Raw genomic sequence first — 22,335 nt, forward strand, 5'->3', positions numbered from 1 at the left:
AGTTGTAATATCACTTCCTTCCTAATGACGCATGGTAATTTAGTAACACTGGCTCTAAACTATCGGAACAATGGCGGACGCCCGTATGAAATATTTCCCCGGCGAGCATAAAAGCGTATCCAGAGGAGAAAAAAAAACATAAATTTGATCATGTTTTGACTTTTACACATTCTGATCACAAGGCATATGAAAAGTTCTAGCCAGCATGAAGAATAAAAAGTAATGATTTTCTTTGTTTAGAACCAAGATGGCCGCCGTTGCCGGGCGGCGTGACATCAGACTAATGAATCCAAATTACAATTTGCTATTACAATTTTGTCCGATAGAGACAACGCTTTTAACGGCCAGGTACTCATTTTACAGTAAGGTGAGATAATGTGAGTAAAGAGTAAAAATATCCAAATTGGATTCATTAGTCTGATGTCACGTCGCCCGGCAACGGCGGCCATCTTGGTTCTAAACAAAGAAAATCATTACTTTTTATTCTTCATGCTGGCTAGAACTTTTCATATGCCTTGTGATCAGAATGTGTAAAAGTCAAAACATGATCACATTTATGTTTTTTTCCTCTGGATACGCTTTTATGCTCGCCAGGGAAATATTTCATACGGGCGTCCGCCATTGTTCCGATAGTTTAGAGCCAGTGTTACTAAGTTACCATGCGTTATTAGGAAGGAAGTGACGTTACGACTGTTGAAGTCAGGCTATGGGTTCACGAATGGTACGATCTAACAGTGCTGTATCTGTGTTATTCTATTTTTCAGTTAGAGAACAGTTCCACATTCAGCCTTTGTGATATGGACATGTCGGGACTGTATCAAGTGTCTTCAGGGTAATTTGTGTTTAGTCGTTGATGTGGTCTTTGTTATCATCATCATCATCATCATCATCATCATCATCATCATCATCATCATCATCATCATCATTGTCATCGTCGTCGTCGTCATGATCACTATCATCATTTTATCACCATTATCAAAATCATTTTCATCATCATCAGCACCATTGCTATCATAATTATCATCTTCATCATCATCATCATCATCATCATCATCATCATCATCATCATCATCATCATCATCATCATCATCACAATCATCATCATCATCATCATCATCATCATCATCATCAACAACAACATCATCATCATCATTGCAATCAATACCTTCTTCTCCGTCATCATAATCAACATTATGACTACCACCACCACCACCACGAACACGACTATCATGATCATCCTCATTATCAATATCCTCACAGTCTTCATAATCATCGTCATTACCATCGTCATTCGTTTTGACCATGGTTGATATCACGGCCATCATCATGTAAATCAAATTCCCATTTTCTATCTCGCCAGGCCTGACAAAATCATTATCCATATATTTCTGTTTGTTTGCTGTTATTTTCTTCTTATGTTTTAAAACTCTATTTTAGGGGTGGGGTGGTTGGCGGGGGGGGGGGGGGTCTTATCAAATTCTTCCTTTTTTTTAAGAATGAAATTTGTGCGGCTAAGTGGTCTAGTGGTATGACACTCGCTTTCGGATCGGATGGTCGGGGTTCGAGCCTCGCTCGGCGCATAGTTGAGTCCTTGGAATAGGCCTTACTGTAAAATGAGTACCTGACCGTTAAAAGCATTGTCTCTGTCGGACAAAATTGTAATATCGCCTAACAGGCGCCTTGTCTCGTTCTACATGTTATGTGTTTCTGTTGGTTAAGGACCTCTTGTAAAGCGCTTTGAGCACGTTTAGTGATATTGCGCTATATAAAAGCTCAAGTTTTTTTTTCGTTTTTTTTTTTTTTTCTAAAAGAATGAAATTTCTCAATATTAGTCAATCTGCCTGATCGGGACAAATGTTCACATCTAATGCCTACATATATTAGGTATGATTGTTATCATTATAGATTGTATGCGCTTGGATAAGAAGCTCATAACATTGCCATCCGGAAGTATAACGGACCAACACACAAAACTGTGTGTATCCATGAACCTTTATAGTCTGGTTAATACAGTTTTGCTGGTTAAGCTAAGAGGACCTGTAGTTGACACCAATATTATTCAAGTTTATGCACCAACAGAAGAGGCGACAGATGCAGATATGACAGAGTTTTACCATTCACTAGACAAAGCAAAACGAATGTGTAAATCACAAGAAGTCCTTATGGTAATGGGGGACCTAAATGCTAAGATTGGCAGAGGCAGAGATGGTGACATAATCGGACCACATGGACTCGGAGACAGAAATGAACGAGGAAACATCTGGGCAGATTGGTGTAGAACAAATAAATTAATGATTTCAAACACCTGGTTTCAACAACACCCAAGAAGAACCTGGACATGGCAATCACCAGGGGACAGAGCAAGGAACCAGATAGACTTTATAGCAGTATCATCAAGATTCAGAAATGGCATATTAAATTGCAAAACCTACCCAGGCGCCGATGTAGACAGTGACCATGTCCCAGTTGTTTGTACAGTAAGGATAAAGTTTAAAGCTATTCAGAGAACAGCTGGTAGAATAAAGAGGGATTACAGGTTATGCAAAGACAATGGCATACAAACAAAAATGAGAGAAGAATTTGAAAATGCACTCATGATACAAAGCCAAAGTGAACCTGATAATGAAAAATGTGAAAAACAATTTGATATATTCCAAAAGTGTGTCAAAGCAACTGCAGAAAAGCATTTACCAATAGCTCAAATAAACAGCAAAAAGGAATGGATGACAAATGAAATTCTAAACCTATTTGAAGAAAGACGAAAATGCAACAGAGGGTCTGCAGAATACCAAACATTGAACAACCACATTAAATCCAAATGCATCGAGGCACACGAGAACTATCTAGACTGGAAATGCTGCGAAATCGAAAGAGAATACAAACCCAACCCCCAACAAGCTCACCAAAGAATAAAAGAACTATCAGGGAAAAGGAAAAGCAAAGCAGCAGGAAGTTGTATCCAAAACAAACAAGGGGAACTGCTATTTGAAGAACAACATATAGAAAGCCGATGGGTAGAATACATAGGCGAACTGTACAATGATCCAAATAGAAATGAACCACCACTGAAATTCAAAGAACCATTAAGCGGACCAAACATCACCAAAAGTGAAATTGAACATGCCATGGAACGAATGAGGGATGGTAAAGCAACAGGCCCTGATGAAATATCTGTAGAGGTATTAAAAAGCCTAGGAGATCTAGCAATTGATGAACTTCACATATTATTCAACAATATATACAATACTGGGAAAATTCCAGAAGATCTCTGTAACTCTATTTTCATAGCAATACCAAAGAAAGCAGGTGCAGTCAGATGCGAAAATTTTAGAACTATAAGTTTAATAAGCCACATCAACAAAATACTAAGAACAAGATATGAAGTGAATAGAAAAGTGCCAGAAGACAATAGAGAATAAAAATTTTTTCGCGGCGGTGGTGGGGTTTGAACCTGCGACCTTATTGGTACGACAACTCCGCCTGGCAGGTGAGAGCGTGGCTCTACCGTGTGAGCTATCCACGAACACAAAAATATTCGTTTCAAACTCAAAGTCATTACTAGATCCCTCTCTCACCCACTTCTTGAGACCGCCGATTCGTTCGTACACCACCATCGCGAATAATTTTGACCAGCAGTTAAGCTTAATAGCCAATATTCTCAACACAAACATATAACATAGAAACGATTGAGACATTGAGTATGCTCCGGTGTATGGGGTGAATTTTTAATTCAGAAAAGTGAGTGGAGCAGGCACTTATGTTGGTAACAACAAGATATGAAGTGAATAGAAAAGTGCCAGAAGACAATAGAGAATAAAAATTTTTTTCGCGGCGGTGGTGGGGTTTGAACCTGCGACCTTATTGGTACGACAACTCCGCCTGGCAGGTGAGAGCGTGGCTCTACCGTGTGAGCTATCCACGAACACAAAAATATTCGTTTCAAACTCAAAGTCATTACTAGATCCCTCTCTCACCCACTTCTTGAGACCGCCGATTCGTTCGTACACCACCATCGCGAATAATTTTGACCAGCAGTTAAGCTTAATAGCCAATATTCTCAACACAAACATATAACATAGAAACGATTGAGACATTGAGTATGCTCCGGTGTATGGGGTGAATTTTTAATTCAGAAAAGTGAGTGGAGCAGGCACTTATGTTGGTAACAACAAGATATGAAGTGAATAGAAAAGTGCCAGAAGACAATAGAGAATAAAAATTTTTTCGCGGCGGTGGTGGGGTTTGAACCTGCGACCTTATTGGTACGACAACTCCGCCTGGCAGGTGAGAGCGTGGCTCTACCGTGTGAGCTATCCACGAACACAAAAATATTCGTTTCAAACTCAAAGTCATTACTAGATCCCTCTCTCACCCACTTCTTGAGACCGCCGATTCGTTCGTACACCACCATCGCGAATAATTTTGACCAGCAGTTAAGCTTAATAGCCAATTCTCAACACAAACATATAACATAGAAACGATTGAGACATTGAGTATGCTCCGGTGTATGGGGTGAATTTTTAATTCAGAAAAGTGAGTGGAGCAGGCACTTATGTTGGTAACAACAAGATATGAAGTGAATAGAAAAGTGCCAGAAGACAATAGAGAATAAAAATTTTTTCGCGGCGGTGGTGGGGTTTGAACCTGCGACCTTATTGGTACGACAACTCCGCCTGGCAGGTGAGAGCGTGGCTCTACCGTGTGAGCTATCCACGAACACAAAAATATTCGTTTCAAACTCAAAGTCATTACTAGATCCCTCTCTCACCCACTTCTTGAGACCGCCGATTCGTTCGTACACCACCATCGCGAATAATTTTGACCAGCAGTTAAGCTTAATAGCCAATATTCTCAACACAAACATATAACATAGAAACGATTGAGACATTGAGTATGCTCCGGTGTATGGGGTGAATTTTTAATTCAGAAAAGTGAGTGGAGCAGGCACTTATGTTGGTAACAACAAGATATGAAGTGAATAGAAAAGTGCCAGAAGACAATAGAGAATAAAAATTTTTTCGCGGCGGTGTGGGGTTTGAACCTGCGACCTTATTGGTACGACAACTCCGCCTGGCAGGTGAGAGCGTGGCTCTACCGTGTGAGCTATCCACGAACACAAAAATATTCGTTTCAAACTCAAAGTCATTACTAGATCCCTCTCTCACCCACTTCTTGAGACCGCCGATTCGTTCGTACACCACCATCGCGAATAATTTTGACCAGCAGTTAAGCTTAATAGCCAATATTCTCAACACAAACATATAACATAGAAACGATTGAGACATTGAGTATGCTCCGGTGTATGGGGTGAATTTTTAATTCAGAAAAGTGAGTGGAGCAGGCACTTATGTTGGTAACAACAAGATATGAAGTGAATAGAAAAGTGCCAGAAGACAATAGAGAATAAAAATTTTTTCGCGGCGGTGGTGGGTTTGAACCTGCGACCTTATTGGTACGACAACTCCGCCTGGCAGGTGAGAGCGTGGCTCTACCGTGTGAGCTATCCACGAACACAAAAATATTCGTTTCAAACTCAAAGTCATTACTAGATCCCTCTCTCACCCACTTCTTGAGACCGCCGATTCGTTCGTACACCACCATCGCGAATAATTTTGACCAGCAGTTAAGCTTAATAGCCAATATTCTCAACACAAACATATAACATAGAAACGATTGAGACATTGAGTATGCTCCGGTGTATGGGGTGAATTTTTAATTCAGAAAAGTGAGTGGAGCAGGCACTTATGTTGGTAACAACAAGATATGAAGTGAATAGAAAAGTGCCAGAAGACAATAGAGAATAAAAATTTTTTCGCGGCGGTGGTGGGGTTTGAACCTGCGACCTTATTGGTACGACAACTCCGCCTGGCAGGTGAGAGCGTGGCTCTACCGTGTGAGCTATCCACGAACACAAAAATATTCGTTTCAAACTCAAAGTCATTACTAGATCCCTCTCTCACCCACTTCTTGAGACCGCCGATTCGTTCGTACACCACCATCGCGAATAATTTTGACCAGCAGTTAAGCTTAATAGCCAATATTCTCAACACAAACATATAACATAGAAACGATTGAGACATTGAGTATGCTCCGGTGTATGGGGTGAATTTTTAATTCAGAAAAGTGAGTGGAGCAGGCACTTATGTTGGTAACAACAAGATATGAAGTGAATAGAAAAGTGCCAGAAGACAATAGAGAATAAAAATTTTTTCGCGGCGGTGGTGGGGTTTGAACCTGCGACCTTATTGGTACGACAACTCCGCCTGGCAGGTGAGAGCGTGGCTCTACCGTGTGAGCTATCCACGAACACAAAAATATTCGTTTCAAACTCAAAGTCATTACTAGATCCCTCTCTCACCCACTTCTTGAGACCGCCGATTCGTTCGTACACCACCATCGCGAATAATTTTGACCAGCAGTTAAGCTTAATAGCCAATATTCTCAACACAAACATATAACATAGAAACGATTGAGACATTGAGTATGCTCCGGTGTATGGGGTGAATTTTTAATTCAGAAAAGTGAGTGGAGCAGGCACTTATGTTGGTAACAACAAGATATGAAGTGAATAGAAAAGTGCCAGAAGACAATAGAGAATAAAATACTGTTGCGTATAATAATCAACAGGCTAAGGAATAAGATTAACCCCGAAATCGCAGAAGAACAATATGGATTCCAACCTGACAGAGGGACAAGGAACGCAATATACCTCCTCCGTGTTTTAAGTGAAAGAGCTATACAGGTTCAGACCCCACTATACCTCTGTTTTGTCGACTACAAAAAAGCTTTTGATAGAGTACGCCACGAAGAAATACTAAAACAACTGCACTCCATTGGCGCTGATGAGAAAGACCTCAGACTCATGCAAACATTATACTACACCCAGCAGGCATCTATCAAAATCGGAAACTCTACAGGAAATTCCATTCCTATTAAGAAAGGAGTCCGTCAAGGGTGTGTTGCCTCACCAGATCTGTTTAATCTATACCAAGAAACAATCATGAGGGGCATAAATAATATGGAGGGAATAAAAGTGGGAGGTCACAACATAAATAATATAAGATACGCAGACGATACGGTACTCATTGCAACATCAGAAATCCAACTTCAAAAGATTGTTGACAAAGTGGTAGTAGATAGTGAAGCCAAGGGAATGGAAGTGAATATCACCAAAACGGAATGCATGGTAATACAGAAAAACCCCGAAAACAACAACACCTGCAATATAACGATTCACGGCGAGCAACTTACCAACGTAGAAAGTTTTAAATACCTAGGTTCAATAGTGACAACAGATGGAAGATGTAACCGAGACATACGAGCAAGAATAACTCAAGCCAAACAGGCCTTCATGGACCTGGGAAACATTTTGAAAAACAAACAGATGTCGTTCGGGATTAGATTCCGAGTCTTGAAGTGCTACGTGTGGCCAATCTTGTTATACGGATGCGAAAGCTGGACTACAAATGCAGAAACACAAAAGAACATTGAAGCTTTTGAAATGTGGTGCTTGAGAAGGATGCAGATAATATCGTATACTGCACACAAAACGAACGAAGAAGTGCTAAAACAAACATACCAACAAAGGAAACTAATGCCCTTAATAGTGGATCGACAACTATCCTTTTTCGGACACATAGTAAGGAAAGATAAGAATGAATACCTGGCAAGTTGTGGAAAAATACCTGGTAAACGCGCCCGGGGGAGACAAAGAAAAACACTCATAGACCAACTGAAGGGCTTCACCAGCCTAACAATCCAAGAGCTGTTTGAAAAGGCAAGAGACAGGGAGGAATGGAGAGAGATAATTCATGCAGTATCCGAAGCCTGGACCAGGCATGGAACCTAGAAGAAGAAGAAGAATACAGTTCAGTGAGCATTACTTATAAACGCGGATGGCAAAAAACAATAACAAAGACCTGAGTGACGTCATCTTCGAACTATCTATGCATACATTTTCTATAAAATTGTCGCTATCGATGCTATGCGTTTAGGTTAAATATTCATAATATCCGTCAGCCTGAATAAATGTAATAACATTTTTTTAAAAACTGTGTATAGATAGTATGCGCTTGGTTAAGAAGCTCTCAACATTGCCATCTTAGGATTATGGGACGTAAAAGAGCGAGGATATATTATATTTATTGATGACCAGCGTATTATATTTAAACTAGAAAATAAGATGCCATCACACTGAAACCAGAAAGGTATAATAATATATCTATCCTCCAGAAGAGTTGTTTTACACTTCCAATTAAATTGGAACCAGTTTTTTTTTCGACATTACACTTTTGTTTTGAAGAAATATCCATACTTTTGACAGCAACAAATCATATGATCAATTACTCGGACGTACGATAACCTGAATATAGAAAGCTCGTTTATAGATAGTTCGAAGATGACGTCACTCAGGCCTTTGTTATTGTTTTTGCCATCCGCGTTTGTGAGTTGTTCTCACTAAACTGTATTAACCAGACTATAAAAGTTCATGGTTACACATAGTTTGTGTGTTGGTCCGTTATACTTCCGGATGGCAATGTTGTGGGCTCCTTGGCCAAATGCATTCTATCTATAGATAGCTCGTTTATAGCCTGATTGATATAATTTAGTAAGAACGAATCATTAAAAGGCTGTCTAAAAATAATAACAAAGAGCTGAGTGATGTCAACTTTGTTCCTATAGATAGTATGCGCTTGGCTAAGAAGCTCATAACATTGCCATCCGGAAGTATAACGGACAAATATACACAACTGTGTGTATCCATGAACGTTTATAGTCATATTAATACAGTTCAGTGAGCATTACTCATAAACGCGGATGGCAAAAAATAATAACAAAGACCTGAGTGACGTCATCTTCGAACTATCTATAGGTCGCTCCCATAAACTGCCGTACTCTGGAAAACCCCATATTTTACAATTTGGCCAGAAAACTCGTCCTTCAAATATCGATCGATTTAAATGACCTTCATCTTGGCAAAAACTCTCAAATCTGGGACTTCGCGAAGTTTATTTTGGTATGATCGGAAAGATAGTTGTGAGATGAAATTGATTCTAAGCAAGGTTCAATTTTCTCACTTTAGTTCTTGAGTAGCTGGTATTCATCAAGATCGGAAAAAAAAAGTAGATTAATATAGACCTCCCACTCCTCATCGCTCTTATCCTCTTCCTTGCCAACCTCTTCTATTTCCAACCTCTTCTTCTCCTCTCGTAGGTTTTTTTTTTACCTTCAACCCTTCTCCCCCCCCCCCCCTCCCCTTACCCCCTCACCAACCACCCCGGCCTTACCCATGTCTATCTGTTCCACCCCCCCCCCTTCCCCACCATTCGTGCGCACATTAAAAACTAGCTCCTCCTCATCCTTCTTTCCTGATTCTTATTTTCCTCCGCACCCCCCTCCCCACCCCCCCCCCCCCCCCCCCAAAACACCAATTCTATTTCACGCTTATCCAAGCACCAAGACAACAGGACACACGTTTTCAGCCGACCCAATTCCCCAAGAATAATATATCATCAGGACAGTCTGTTTTTCCACCCCAAAATCTAATTCCCTGTCTAGTTTTGACAAAAGAGATCCCAGACGTTGTCATTATTTTTATGGGGAGCCTGGCCCCAAATTCTGACCTACCCTTAAAAAAAACACACTTTTGTTTTTCATTTCTGTCCCTTCTCCGTCCCCCACCCCCAAATAAGAGATTTATTTTTTTTAAAGAATATATTAATGTGTATAGATAGTTCGAAGATGACGTCACTCAGGTCTTTGTTATTGTTTTTTGCCATCCGAGTTTATGAGTAATGCTCACTGAACTGTATTAACCAGACTATAAACCTTCAAGGTTACACACAGTTTTGTGTGTTGGCCAGTTTTTCTTCCGAATGGCAATGTTGTGAACTTCTTAGCCAAGTGCATACTATCTATAGATGCTGTGTGCTTGGCTAAGAAACTTACATTATTGCCATCCCGAAGTATAACGGACCGACACACAAAACTATGTGTAACCTTGAACTTTTATAGTCCGGTTAATACAGTTTAGTGAGAATTACTCATAGACGTGGATGACAAAAAACAATAACAAAGACCTGAGTGACGTCATCTTCATACCAATGCTGTGCGCTTGGCTAAGAAACTCATAACATTGCCATCAGGAAATATAACGGACCAACACAAAACACAAGTGTGGTCTTGAATGTGTATAGATAGAATGCGCTTGGCCAAGGAGTTCACAACATTGCCATCCGGAAGTATAACGGACCAACACACAAACTCTGTGTAACCATGAACTTTTATAGTCTGGTTAATACAGTTTAGTGAGAACAACTCACAAACGCGGATGGCAAAAACAATAACAAATTCTATCTATACATAGTTTTGTGTGTTGGTGCGTTATATTTCCGGATGACAATGTTTTGAGTTTTTTAGCCAAGCGCAAAACAGCTGTAGATAGCTCCCATTGGGTTTATCAGACCTGCAAATCAACACTCGACGGAAGCAAGCAATTGCTATTGTCAGTTTAACGGTATAGAAACCGGGATAAAATCCGACTCCATGGGCCAAATTGCTCTGAATAACTATAGATAGTATGCGCTTGGCTAAGAAGCTCATATCGTTGCCATCCGGAAGTATAACGGACCAACGCACAAATCTGTGTGTATTCATGAACGTTTATAGTCTGGTTAATACAGTTCAGTGAGCATTACTCATAAACGCGGATGGCAAAAAACAATAACAAAGACATGAGTGACGTCATCTTCGAACTATCTATAGGTATTATTTGATAGACTCATTTGATATAAGGATTAAAATATTTGAGTTTTCTGGATAAAATGCAGAGAGACGTTTTGTCAAATAAAACGGAGTAAGTCGAGAAGTCAACATCCAAAAATCACTGTCTTTGTTGATGTCGACTTATCAAATTCCAGGACCTTTCGTGCATCGATTCCAACAAACAGTGGAAAGAACCTCAATCTCTCTTATCTCTTTCTTTCTCTCCACTTCCCTCTCTCTCTCTCTCTCTCTCTCTATCTCTCTCTCTCTCGCTCTCTCGTTCTCTCTCTGTCTGTCTCTCTCTCTCTTTCTCTCTCTTCTCTGTCTCTCTCTCTTCTCTTCTTCTTCTTCTTCTTCTTTTCTTCTTCTTCTCTCTTCTCTCTTATCTTCTCTATCTTCTTCTTCTTCTTCTTTTTCTTCTTCTTCTTCTTCTTCTTTCTTCTTCTTCTTTTCTCTTCTCATCTCTACATTTCTTCTTCTCCTTCCTTTCTTCTTCTTCTTTTTCTCTTCTCTATCTCTCATTACTAACTTCATTCGATCTACTCCCTCTCACTTCTCTTCCTTCTCTCTCTCTCTCTCTCTCTCTCTCCCTCTCTCTCTCTCTCTCTCTCTCACTCACACACACACACACACACATTCTCTTCCCACCCTCTCTCCCTTCTCTCTTTCTCTCTCTCTCTCTCTCTCTCTCTCTCTCTCTCTCTCTCTCTCTCTCTCTCTCCTCCCTCTTACTCCACCCCCTCACCCCCCTTCCCCCCCCCTACCCTCCTTACGTAGACAAGACCACGTAAATACATTAGCCGTTCACGCGGAGACAACAAATTAAATACCCTTTAATCTGTGCATTGGAGTTGGTAGCCTTCGAAATCAATAACACTCACTGAAGAATTGGGAATTCCGTTTTTGCCCGATCAAAGAAAGACTAACTTGTTTGTCCCACTAAACACTTCTTTTTTCTCTCTCTCTCAGTACAGTATAAAGCCTGATTAATTTCGATGGTAAGAATTAAATTTGTAGATGCGGCTATGTGGTCTAGTTGTAAAAAAAAAACGTGAGCTTTTATCTAGAGCAATATCCACTAAATGTGCTCAAAGTGCTCTACAAAGGGTCTCTGACCAACAGCAATACGTAACATAGTATAGATCGAGACATGAAGCATGTTAGGCGATATTACAATTTTTTCCGATAGAAACAATGCTGTTAACGGCCAGGTACTCATTTTACACCTGAGTACGGTGAGAGAATGTGAATAAAGAGATTTTTTGAGGACTCAACTATGCGCTGAGCGATTGGAAAGCGAGTGTTATACACAAGTCCACATAGCCAGTCAAAGTGGTATGACTCTCGTTTTTGGATCGGAAGGTCCAGGGTTCGAGACGAAGCTCTGATCAGCGCATAGTTCAGTCCTTGGAAAAGGCTCTTTTTATATATATGTTTCGTTTCGTCAGTCTTTTTGTTGGTTTACTTCTATGTCACTGTACTTCCTTTTTATTATTTATTTGCTTAATTATTTTTAGAAATGCATTAGTCTATGGCAATACCCAATGTCAATTGCCAGAAGTCGATAAATAAAGTTCATCTGCTCATCTTATCTTATCTTGTCTTATCTTATCTTTTCTTATCATTATCATCTCCTTCGTTTCGATCCTCTCCATCCTCTTCAATATCATCATCATCATCTTCTTCTTTTTCTTCTTCTCCTTCTTCTTCTTCTTCTTCTTCTTCTTCTTCTTCTTCTTCTTCTTCTTCTTCTTCTTCTTCTTCTTCTTCTTCGTCGTCGTCGTCGTCGTCGTTATCATCATCATCATCATCATCATCATCATCATCATCATCATCACCATCATCATCACCATCATCATCATCATCATCATCATCATCATCATCATCATCATCATCATCACCATCATCATCACCATCATCATCATCATCACCATCATCACCATCACCATCATCATCATCACCATCATCATCATCATCACCATCATCATCACCATCATCATCATCATCATCATCACTACCATAATCATCATAATTCATAGAGATTTTACTGATCAATATCCCATTTACGGACTCGCCCAAAACAAATCGATATTTAACCAGTTTATTGGCCAACTCTGGAAAAACGCGTATTTAAATATTTGGCCATAAAACTCGTCATTCAAATATATATCGATATATTTGAAGGAAGAGTTTTCTGGCCACATTTTTAATCTTCCGGTGTACGGCATTTAACCAACGTGTACGTATTTGCAGGTCTGATAACCCAATTCCTTATGGGCTCTTGTTGTAATGGAAATTTCAACCAAAAAAATGACGCAAAATATTGTCCATTACAACAATGTTAAACTAGGCCCATAAGTGAGTTCGGATGCCAGACCTGCATATATGAACACGTTGCATTTAACTGAAGATTCTCATGATTGGAAACAGTTGTCACCTGCTATTCTTTTTTGTAGCTGTCACACGAAGTTGTCAGATTATTTTGTATAAAATGCCAAATGAGTCGTAATAGAATGATAAATACCAAGTATTATTTGGATATCACTGTTTTCTGCTAGGATTAGAGGAGATGCAATCTTTATTTTCCTAATTGTAGCCATGAGTTTGGAATCTCAAACGAATTCTCAATTATATCCAAATGGTAGCTAGTAATCGCTATTGTCCGTTCCACGCTATAGAAACCGGGATAAACTCCAACCGAACGGCTCTGAAGGACTACTTTTTTTTAGGTCCTTGCAAACTCAAAGAGTCTGAATATCATGGCATCTCTAGTTCCAAAACTAAGCCATCCCACAAAAAACATCAACATATAATATGTGGTCTAGTGTTATGACACTCCCTTCGGATCGGAATGTCCTGGGTTCGAGCCTCGCTCGGCGCATATTTGAGTCCTTGGAAAATGCTCTTTACTCACATTCTCTCATCGTACTCATGTGTAAAATGAGTACCTGGCCGTTAACAGCATTGTCTCTGTCCGAACCATTTTAATATCGCCTAACAGGACCCCTTGTAAAGCGCTTTGAGCACATTTAGTGGATATTGATCTATTGAAAAGCTCAAGGTTTTTTATATTCATATTGAGAAATTAAGGAGCAGGCACTGGTGCAAGGTAAAGATTCGATAAAGTGTGTATGAAATAATGCTGCCATACAAAGCAAGAAAGATAATTGCATGAAAATTACCATCCCAAAAAATCAGCCTGCCTCGGATGGGAATTCAAGAGGTCTGGGGTTCGATCCTCAGTCGAGCAGGCTGACATTTTGGTTGTTTTGTTGTTGTTGTTTTTTTAATCTTTAACAAATTTATATCTCACTATTTCAAAAAATCAATGTTTTGCATTCATCTTAATTCCAGGGGCCGCATGTACGTGGATGAACCCCCATCCTACGAATTAGTCACAAGCCAGGAGTTCAACCAGCCTGCTTGCCGCGGGGGAGAACACCAGCCGCCTCAGTTTCAAAATGTTCAACAACAACATCAACAACAACATCATCAACATCAAACTCAACAACATTATCAACATCAGCATCAACCCCCGCAATGCTTCCACGCCTACAGCAATCCTGCCAACAACATCGCCGACGACGAGGAGATCCTCATCTTCCGTGATGGGCCAATCCCGATCATCATCACGCCCGTTTCTGAACGAGGGGATGCCATTCTAGAACATTACGACCTCCCCGACCATGAACACGACCTTGAACCCGACCTTAGCCCTGATCCCGAGCCTCCTCCTTCATACGACGAATACATCCAATCGGAGGAGATGAAAACAACGAGATTGTGATTTTTTAACATTTAATTTTCTACGGCTATTTTATTATGATAACAGTTCGCTGTGAACTTTTGAATGTGTTTAGACAATAGATGTTACAGAGAAGATGAACAATGAATATCATTTTTATCTATTGAACGTTTTATTCTAGCGCAATAATACATCATGCACGTAAGAGCGCGGTCATTATAAGAGGGTAAAGAGGCAATTTATTGCAATGCCACAGATTTTCCTCCACGACTCTCTTAACGAAAAGTACTCTAGAAAAAAAACGCATGTTTAAAAATTTTGGCCAGAAAACGTGTCCTTCACAAGGCGATCGATTCAAACGACTTTGATCTTATCAAAAACTCTCAAACCTGAGATTTCAAGGAAATTCTTAACTTTAGAGTGTTTGCCAAGATGAGGGTCATTTTGATCGGTTGGTAGAGCACTCGCTTCACAAGCAAAGGGACCGAGATCGATCCCGAGTGTAGTCGATATTTTTTCTTACCCCCTGTCCACCCATCAGTGAATGGGTAGCTGAGTCTGTTACATTTGGCGGAAAGTACTTTGCGATAGACTGGCGTCCTACCCAAAGGATAGCAAGCAATTACTATTGTCCGTTTCACCGGGATAAACTCCGGCTCCATGGACCGAATGGCTCCGAAGGACAACAAAGAATATTTGATTGACGAATTGTATGGCCAACTTTTTAAAATATTTGTTTTTTTCAGAGTAAGGCAGAATTCTGCACGAAAAGAAAACTTTCCTTGAATATAAATATATATATTTTAGCCCTATACATGGCTATTTTGAATACATGCCGACCAGCCGACATTTTGGCCTGCCAGATTTTGAACTTCATTCACATTTTTTTTACATAAGATTATTTTAAAAGGCACTGAGTTGTTCAATGTAATAGTGTAACTTTATGCGTCACTTCCTCAAAGCATAAAGACGTGGGGGGTGGGGGGGGTCTTCTGACTTCCCATGGTGCACAGGAGGTCACTTGCCGTGTCAGCGTGGGTCACTTGGCGGGACAGCGCGGCTCAACGGTATGGTCTTTGCTTCGTACTCGTACCCAAAAGGTACCGAGTTCGACTACTCGTCGCGCTGTATGGCTTTCAGCAAGTCACCCAGGCTTAGCCCACTTTGCGGTGCTGCACTGCGCCTAACGCCTTGGTTATTCTAGTCTTCCCTTGGAATAGATCCTAAAGAAAAATGTCCCCATAGGGATGGATGAATAAAAGGAATTTATTTACGTATAACTATTATTATTATTATTATTATTATTATTATTATTATTTTATTTATTATATATTATTATTATTATTATTATTATTATCATTATTATTATTATTATTATTGTTATTATTGTTATTATTCTATTCCCCTATGACTGAGTTGCTTTCTAACTTTGTCTTGAGATTACTTGCTTTGTCCTTGGCTGGAAGGGGGGCGGGGAGAGAGATAGAGAGAGAACAGTTAAATATATAGAATCTGTTTTGGGAGATGATACTGTTTTCATTGGAAATCATCTCTCTTTTATGTGTTGTTCTGTAATATGTTGTTTTGTTTTTGTTGTTTTTTTAATATCATGGTTTGTAAGCATTTATAGTGTAGTCCCCGTGCTGGGATCTTGTGTTGGTGCTGGATGACACGTTTAGGTATCTCAAACTAAGTTAACACTGAAGGTGTGCTCTAAGAATCTACCAATGTTCCCAATTTGAATCATTCCCATTTGTTTTACTCATGTTCGTGGGCTGTTAATAAATCTAGACTTTTTTTACGATGCCATTTTATGTCTTTTTATTGGCGCTGAAATGACTTAAATGTGTCAAAAGTGCCGTAAAACCTTTAAAATACACAACAGAGAATAATGATAAATGATCATTCATTGGCAGGTCACCTAGTTCAGCTGGTGGGAATCTATTCAATATGGTTATGGCCACACATCTAAGTGCACATATTAGCAGATCTGATAACCTAACGTAATTATAGGTTTGATGGACATCACTTTGAGTGTATTTCCATGACAACAATTTGGGTTATCAGACCTGCAACTAAGTACACGTCGCCCTATATTATCAATCAACGACAATTTTTTCTTCATTTAATGTTGGATCGATTAAAGAAAATATTTGTTCAACGATGTTTACAATGGTACGTTCTATAGTAATTTGGAAATTTAGTTGTATTTGTATATAATTATTTTATATATTTTTAAAAATTATTATTATTATTCATGTATTCATTTATCTAAATATTCATTAATATGCCAAATTTTGTATCGATAGTTTTATATCTTACTTGCTTTGGGTGTTTCATCCTTTTGTTTTGTTTTGTTTTGTTTTTGTTTTGTTTTTCTTTATTTTTAATATTCATGTGTTCATTACAGACCATGCTTCTGTGTATACAAGTCTCATAACTCATGAGTTTTTCGTTGGCTCAAATTCTATCATCATTGTAATTTTTTTTTAACTCCTTACTTACACAATATTATGTTATTTTCCATTGGAGCAAATAACGGGCTGGCAGCTCAGGGATTGGCTACAGTACTCGCTGGTTTCTGGCACGCCGAATTCCAGCACGCTCTGCAGTACGGCACGCTGGAACCGGGTGACCGAATGTATTGGTTACATCCTAGGACTTCGTATACCTCTATAGTAGTCGCTGGTTACATCCCATGGGCATCGTATTCCAGCTCGCTCTTCTATACGGCACACTGGAGCTGGGTGACCGAATTTATTGGTTACCTCCCGTGACCATCAGATTTCAGCACCCTCTGCTATACGGCACGCTGGAGCTGGATGAAGAAATGTATTGATTACCTCCCATGAGCATTGTAATTCCAACACGCTCTGCTATACGGATGTTGGAGCTGGATGACCCAATGTATTGATTACCTCCCGTGAGCACGCTCAGACTCTCTCACTCTTTTTGGCTTCTCCCGAGAGCGTGCTATAATCCAGATTGTACTGTATCAGATTTGTAAAGAAAAAATAAATAAGTAAATAACAGAAGAAAGAAAGAAAATACTAGGATGCCCAAGAGATGTATATTTTAAGGTTGTGCTTTGTTTCGTTTTATTTGGGTTGCCTTTCATGATTTTAAGATTCCACGTCACTAGGCGCCTTACTTATGTCATTTATTGTAGCATTTTAGCATTTTCTTATAGGATATTTTATATTCATTTTTATTGTTTGTTTGTCTGTTTACGTGTGGCTTCTATTTCTTTAAATGTTAGATGTATAAAGATAGGCCAATAGTAAAACGCTTACATTTACAATTTACTATAAAATATTACTGAATTGATTCATTTATACAAGATGCTTGTTTGGTTGTTTCATGCTTGTTTCCCGACACACTCGCTTGTTTACATATGATTGACAACAAGCCACTGCTATGGCTGATCTGACTCCTTGAACATTTAAAAAATTCGGAGTCACAAAAATAATACATTTTCCTTCTACAAAACAATTTTATTCAACTTGGATTTAAATGAATACTATTTTCACTTCTATTTTTTTTTTTTTTTTTTTTTTTGCTGGCACTGAAATGACCTACTCATGTCACAGACGCCTTAAAACCCTTTTTAAAAATAGATAAATAACGAACGACTTCATTTGGGAGGGTTAGATTTATTTATTTCATAATATTTTTAAATCACATAAACGTTCCAAATCATATCATTTTTTATTAATACATAATTTCCTTCATTTAGTTCATTCCCGCTTAACCAGTTAACTGACGTACGATAATATAAAAAAACACGTATTTAAAAATGTGGCCAGAAAACGTCATTTAAATATCGATCGATTTTAATGACTCTCATCTTGGCAAAAACTCTCAAATCTGAGACCTCCCTTTCGTAAGTCCCAGGTTTGAGAGATTTTTGCCAAGATGAGGGTCATTTAAATCAATCGATATTTATTGAAGGACGGGTTTTCGGGACAATTTTTTTTCAATACGTGTCTTTCCAGAGTACGTCAGTTAAATGATGAATGACAGATTGACGCGGTGGGCCATATTATTTTATGATGTAGAATCCTGGCACGTTTGACTGAGTACTGTATATATAATGACTGTGTCATCAACACCACTATCAATGTCACTATCACATGATGTGTATAATTGTCACATTTCTATTTGTACGCCTCTTCATTTTGAGGCTTCATCGATTCCCGGGAAGCAAATTTTACAATGCTTTCGTTTTTATTGCCCTAAATATTTTGATGCGAAATAATATTATACATGGTTTGATAATAGAATATTATGATTATTGTTTGTTTGTTTGTTTTTCGTAATCATTTTAGATTTCCAATGTCTTAGCAATATTCCAAATATGGTGTTTATGTTTTTAGGGGAGGGGGGGGGGGGGTTAATGTCTCTTTGCTGTCCTCTCGGGAGTTTTCATTATGTATGTTTTCATGTATGTGTGTTTATTATGAAGCGAGTGCAGCGTGGTGTTTTGTTTTATGGTTATTCGTTTGGTTTTGTTTGTTTTGCTTTTTTTTTGTTGATTTTGTTTTTTGTTTTGTTGTGTTTGGCGGGGGGGGGGGGGGGGGGGAGTTGTTGTTTTTGTTTGTCTTTTTGTCTTTGTTTTTCATTTTTGCATTGTTTAAATTGATTGTTGAGGAGGTAAATCATGTAAATGATACGAAGTCTGCTTCGGTGTGTAGATGGGTTTAGTACCTACTGTTATTGTCACATATTATTATCTATATGTATAACATTCGGTAATTGGAAAGATCTTCACACACACACACACACACACACACATAATATAATATATATATATATATATATATATATATATATATATATATATATATATATGTGTGTGTGTGTGTGTGTGTGTGTGTGTGTATTCTGTCTGTTTGAAGCCATAATCTGACATTTTTCTATATTTATTATCTTTTTGATTAGCTCAGTTGATAGAGCACTCGCTTCACACGCAAACAAGTGGTGAAGTGGAGATTATTTCTAATAGACTTTTTAAATTACTTTCGCATGATTAAAAAAAAAATAGACCTTACACTATAAATAGGTAGATAGTATTTAGATTGATAGACAGCGTTTTGTTGGGGTTTTTTTTTTTCTTCTTCTTTCTCCTCCTCTTCTTCCACTTGGTATAAACAGCCGTGTACTTATTTGCAGGTCCGATAACCCCATGGGCTCATCGTTGTAATGGAAATCTCAAAATGACGCAAAATATTGTCCATTACAACACTGTGAAACTAGACCCATAAGTGGGTTGGGATGTCAGACCTGCATATATGTACACGTCGATATCAACTAATTCAGTCATTGTGCTAGTACATTTTTTAAACATTACGATGAGTTATGAAAACAAAAGAAATCACTTTTATGTTTGCCATGATCTGACTTTTTTTGGTTTTATGTTCAGTTGGTGTTTTTTTTTTTGGGTTTTGGTTTTTTTTGTTTGAGGGGGGGTTTAATGGTTTTTTTTCCTCTGATAGTTATGAAATATCGTCAAATTTATAATTTATCATAACAAAGTTATTGTTCAGTGCCGTGATTATGAATTTTGTTCAGAAATGACGAAAATTTGAAAGTATTTTAACATGCTATTGCTTTGGGGTTTTTCCAGCATTAGAGTGCAGCTTAATGTAATTTTTAAAAGTTTTTAGAATTAATTTAGGTAGGCTACTGTATAGGTAAGCTATTGCTTTTGCTTCTGTTCTAATGTCATCATAGTATCTAATGCTTTCATGATAATGGGTGGTTATAACGTGTGTAAATATGAGTATATAATATGTCTATCTGTTGATATGTCTGTCTGTCTGTCTGTCTGTCTGTCTGGAGTTGTTTTTGTTGCTTTTGTCTGGGGTTTGTTTGTTCGTGTGTGTATATATGTGTGTGTGTGTGTGTGTGTGTGTGTGTGAGTTAGAGAGAGAGAGAGAGAAAGAGAGAGAGGGAGAGAGAGAGAGAGAGAGAGAGAGAGAGAGAGAGAGAGAGAGAGAGAGAAAGAGGGACTACGAAGAGTGAAAATCACAGAAAAAAAACTGTTTTTGCGTCATGTGGGTGTCTTCCTATTTTACTTAATAACTAATAAACTTATGTAGGTATTTGGTACTTATATTATCGATTCGTAGCGTCCACGATATCAATATACTTTTCTGTCCTTTTTCAATCCCTACGAAAACTTTTGTACGGTATAATAAAACATTTTGTAAACGTAATTACTGAATCATGCCTTGCTCCCTCTCTCTCTCTCTCTCTCTCTCTCTCTCTCTCTCTCTCTCTCTCTCTCTCTCTCTCTCTCTCTCTCTCTCTCTCTGTCTCTGTCTCTCTCTGTCTCTCTCTCTCTCTCTCTCTGTGTGTGTGTGTGTGTGTGTGTGTGTGTGTGTGTGTGTGTATGGATAGAAGCTTTTCAAAACCTTTAGCATTTATATGGTGCAATACCCACCCACTAAACATGCTCAAAGCGCTTCATACAAAGGGTTCACAGCCAATACCATCATTTAACATTCAAACGAAACAATACGCCTCTAAGGTAATAATATCACATTTTTTCTTTGACAGAGACAATGCTGTTGACGGCAAGGTATTCATTCATCTTACACCCCGAATACGTCAAGAGCCTTTTCCAATGACTCAACTTTGCGCCGCCCAAAGCAGGACTCGAACCCGAGGTCTTCCGGTCCGAAGGCGAGTGTCATGTCACTGAACCAAAAAGCCGTACATGGACGTTGCAAATTTGTTTTCTTTGAAATGCTTTTTTTTACTTACATTTTTTTTCTCAACAAACTCCTGGGTGGGATCTTCTGACCTCCCATGATGGGCAGGGGGTCACTTGATGTGTCTTCTATCCCCTTATAGATAGAATGAGCTTGGCCAAGGAGTTCACAACATTGCCATCCGGAAGTATAACGGACCAACACACAAACTCTGTTTAACCATGAACTTTTATAGTCTGGTTAATACAGTTTAGTGAGAACAACTCACAAACGCGGATGGCAAAAACAATAACAAAGGCCTGAGTGACGTCATCTGCATACTATATATATATATATATATATATATATATATATATATATATATGTGTGTGTGTCTGTGTGTGTGTGTGTGTGTGTGTGTGTGTGTGTTTCGAGTTGTTTTCTGCCTTTGTCTTGGAATGCTATTGCTTGATTAGTAGTCCTTCAGAGCCGGAGTTTATCCCGGATTCTTTAGCGTGAAACAGACAATAGCAATTGCTTGCTACCCTTTGGATAGGACGCGAGTCAATGGTATCGCAAATTACTTTCCACCAGATCTAACAGACCCAGCTACCCAATTACTGCTGGGTGGACAGGGGGTGGGGGGGTCAGAAAATAAAATCTCGACTGCACCAGGGATCGATCTCGGTCTCTTTGCTTATGACGCGAGTGCTTTACCAACTGAGCTATCGGAAGCCCCTGGCCGGAGTCATCGGCTGAGAAGGAAACAGTCAAATGCATATTATTAGTTTTGTGAGGGTTTTTTCCCTTATAAATCATCTCTCCGTTATTTACTGTTTATTTGGCTTTTATTTTTCGAGCATATATAATGATTTGTAAGAATTTGAGTGTAAACCTTTTAGTGAGAACCTGTGCATGTGTCTTCATAAGACTTTTATGTGAATTTAAACTAAGTACAGTAATGCTCTTGGAATCTACGTCTATTCCCTATTTGAACCATTCCCTTTGGCTTACATATTCTCATGTGCTTTTAATAAATCTATACTTTTTTTTTCTTCTCTGTGCCATTTTCTGACTTTTTATTGGCACTGAAATGACCTAAATGTGTCGTAAGCGCCGAACTCCCCCCCC

The 22,335-nt window shown here is 38.8% G+C and overlaps 1 protein-coding gene across 1 annotated transcript in view; it reads left to right on the forward strand.

Annotated features, from left to right (window-relative positions):
* The window catches only part of LOC144974198 (uncharacterized), a 50,965-nt gene extending 35,508 nt beyond the window's left edge, over positions 1–15,457 (forward strand). Inside the window, exons 4-5 of the mRNA XM_078917117.1 lie at positions 765–832; positions 14,119–15,457. Coding sequence (XP_078773243.1) covers positions 765–832; positions 14,119–14,551 — 501 coding nt within the window. The 3' untranslated portion in view covers positions 14,552–15,457. The remainder of the gene's footprint in view (positions 1–764; positions 833–14,118) is intronic.
* The last annotated feature ends 6,878 nt before the right edge of the window (positions 15,458–22,335 follow it).

This window comes from Berghia stephanieae, chromosome 5 (assembly GCF_034508935.2).
Source record: "Berghia stephanieae isolate SIO BIC M18660-M18661 chromosome 5, UCSD_Bste_1.3, whole genome shotgun sequence".
NCBI lineage: Eukaryota > Metazoa > Mollusca > Gastropoda > Nudibranchia > Aeolidiidae > Berghia > Berghia stephanieae.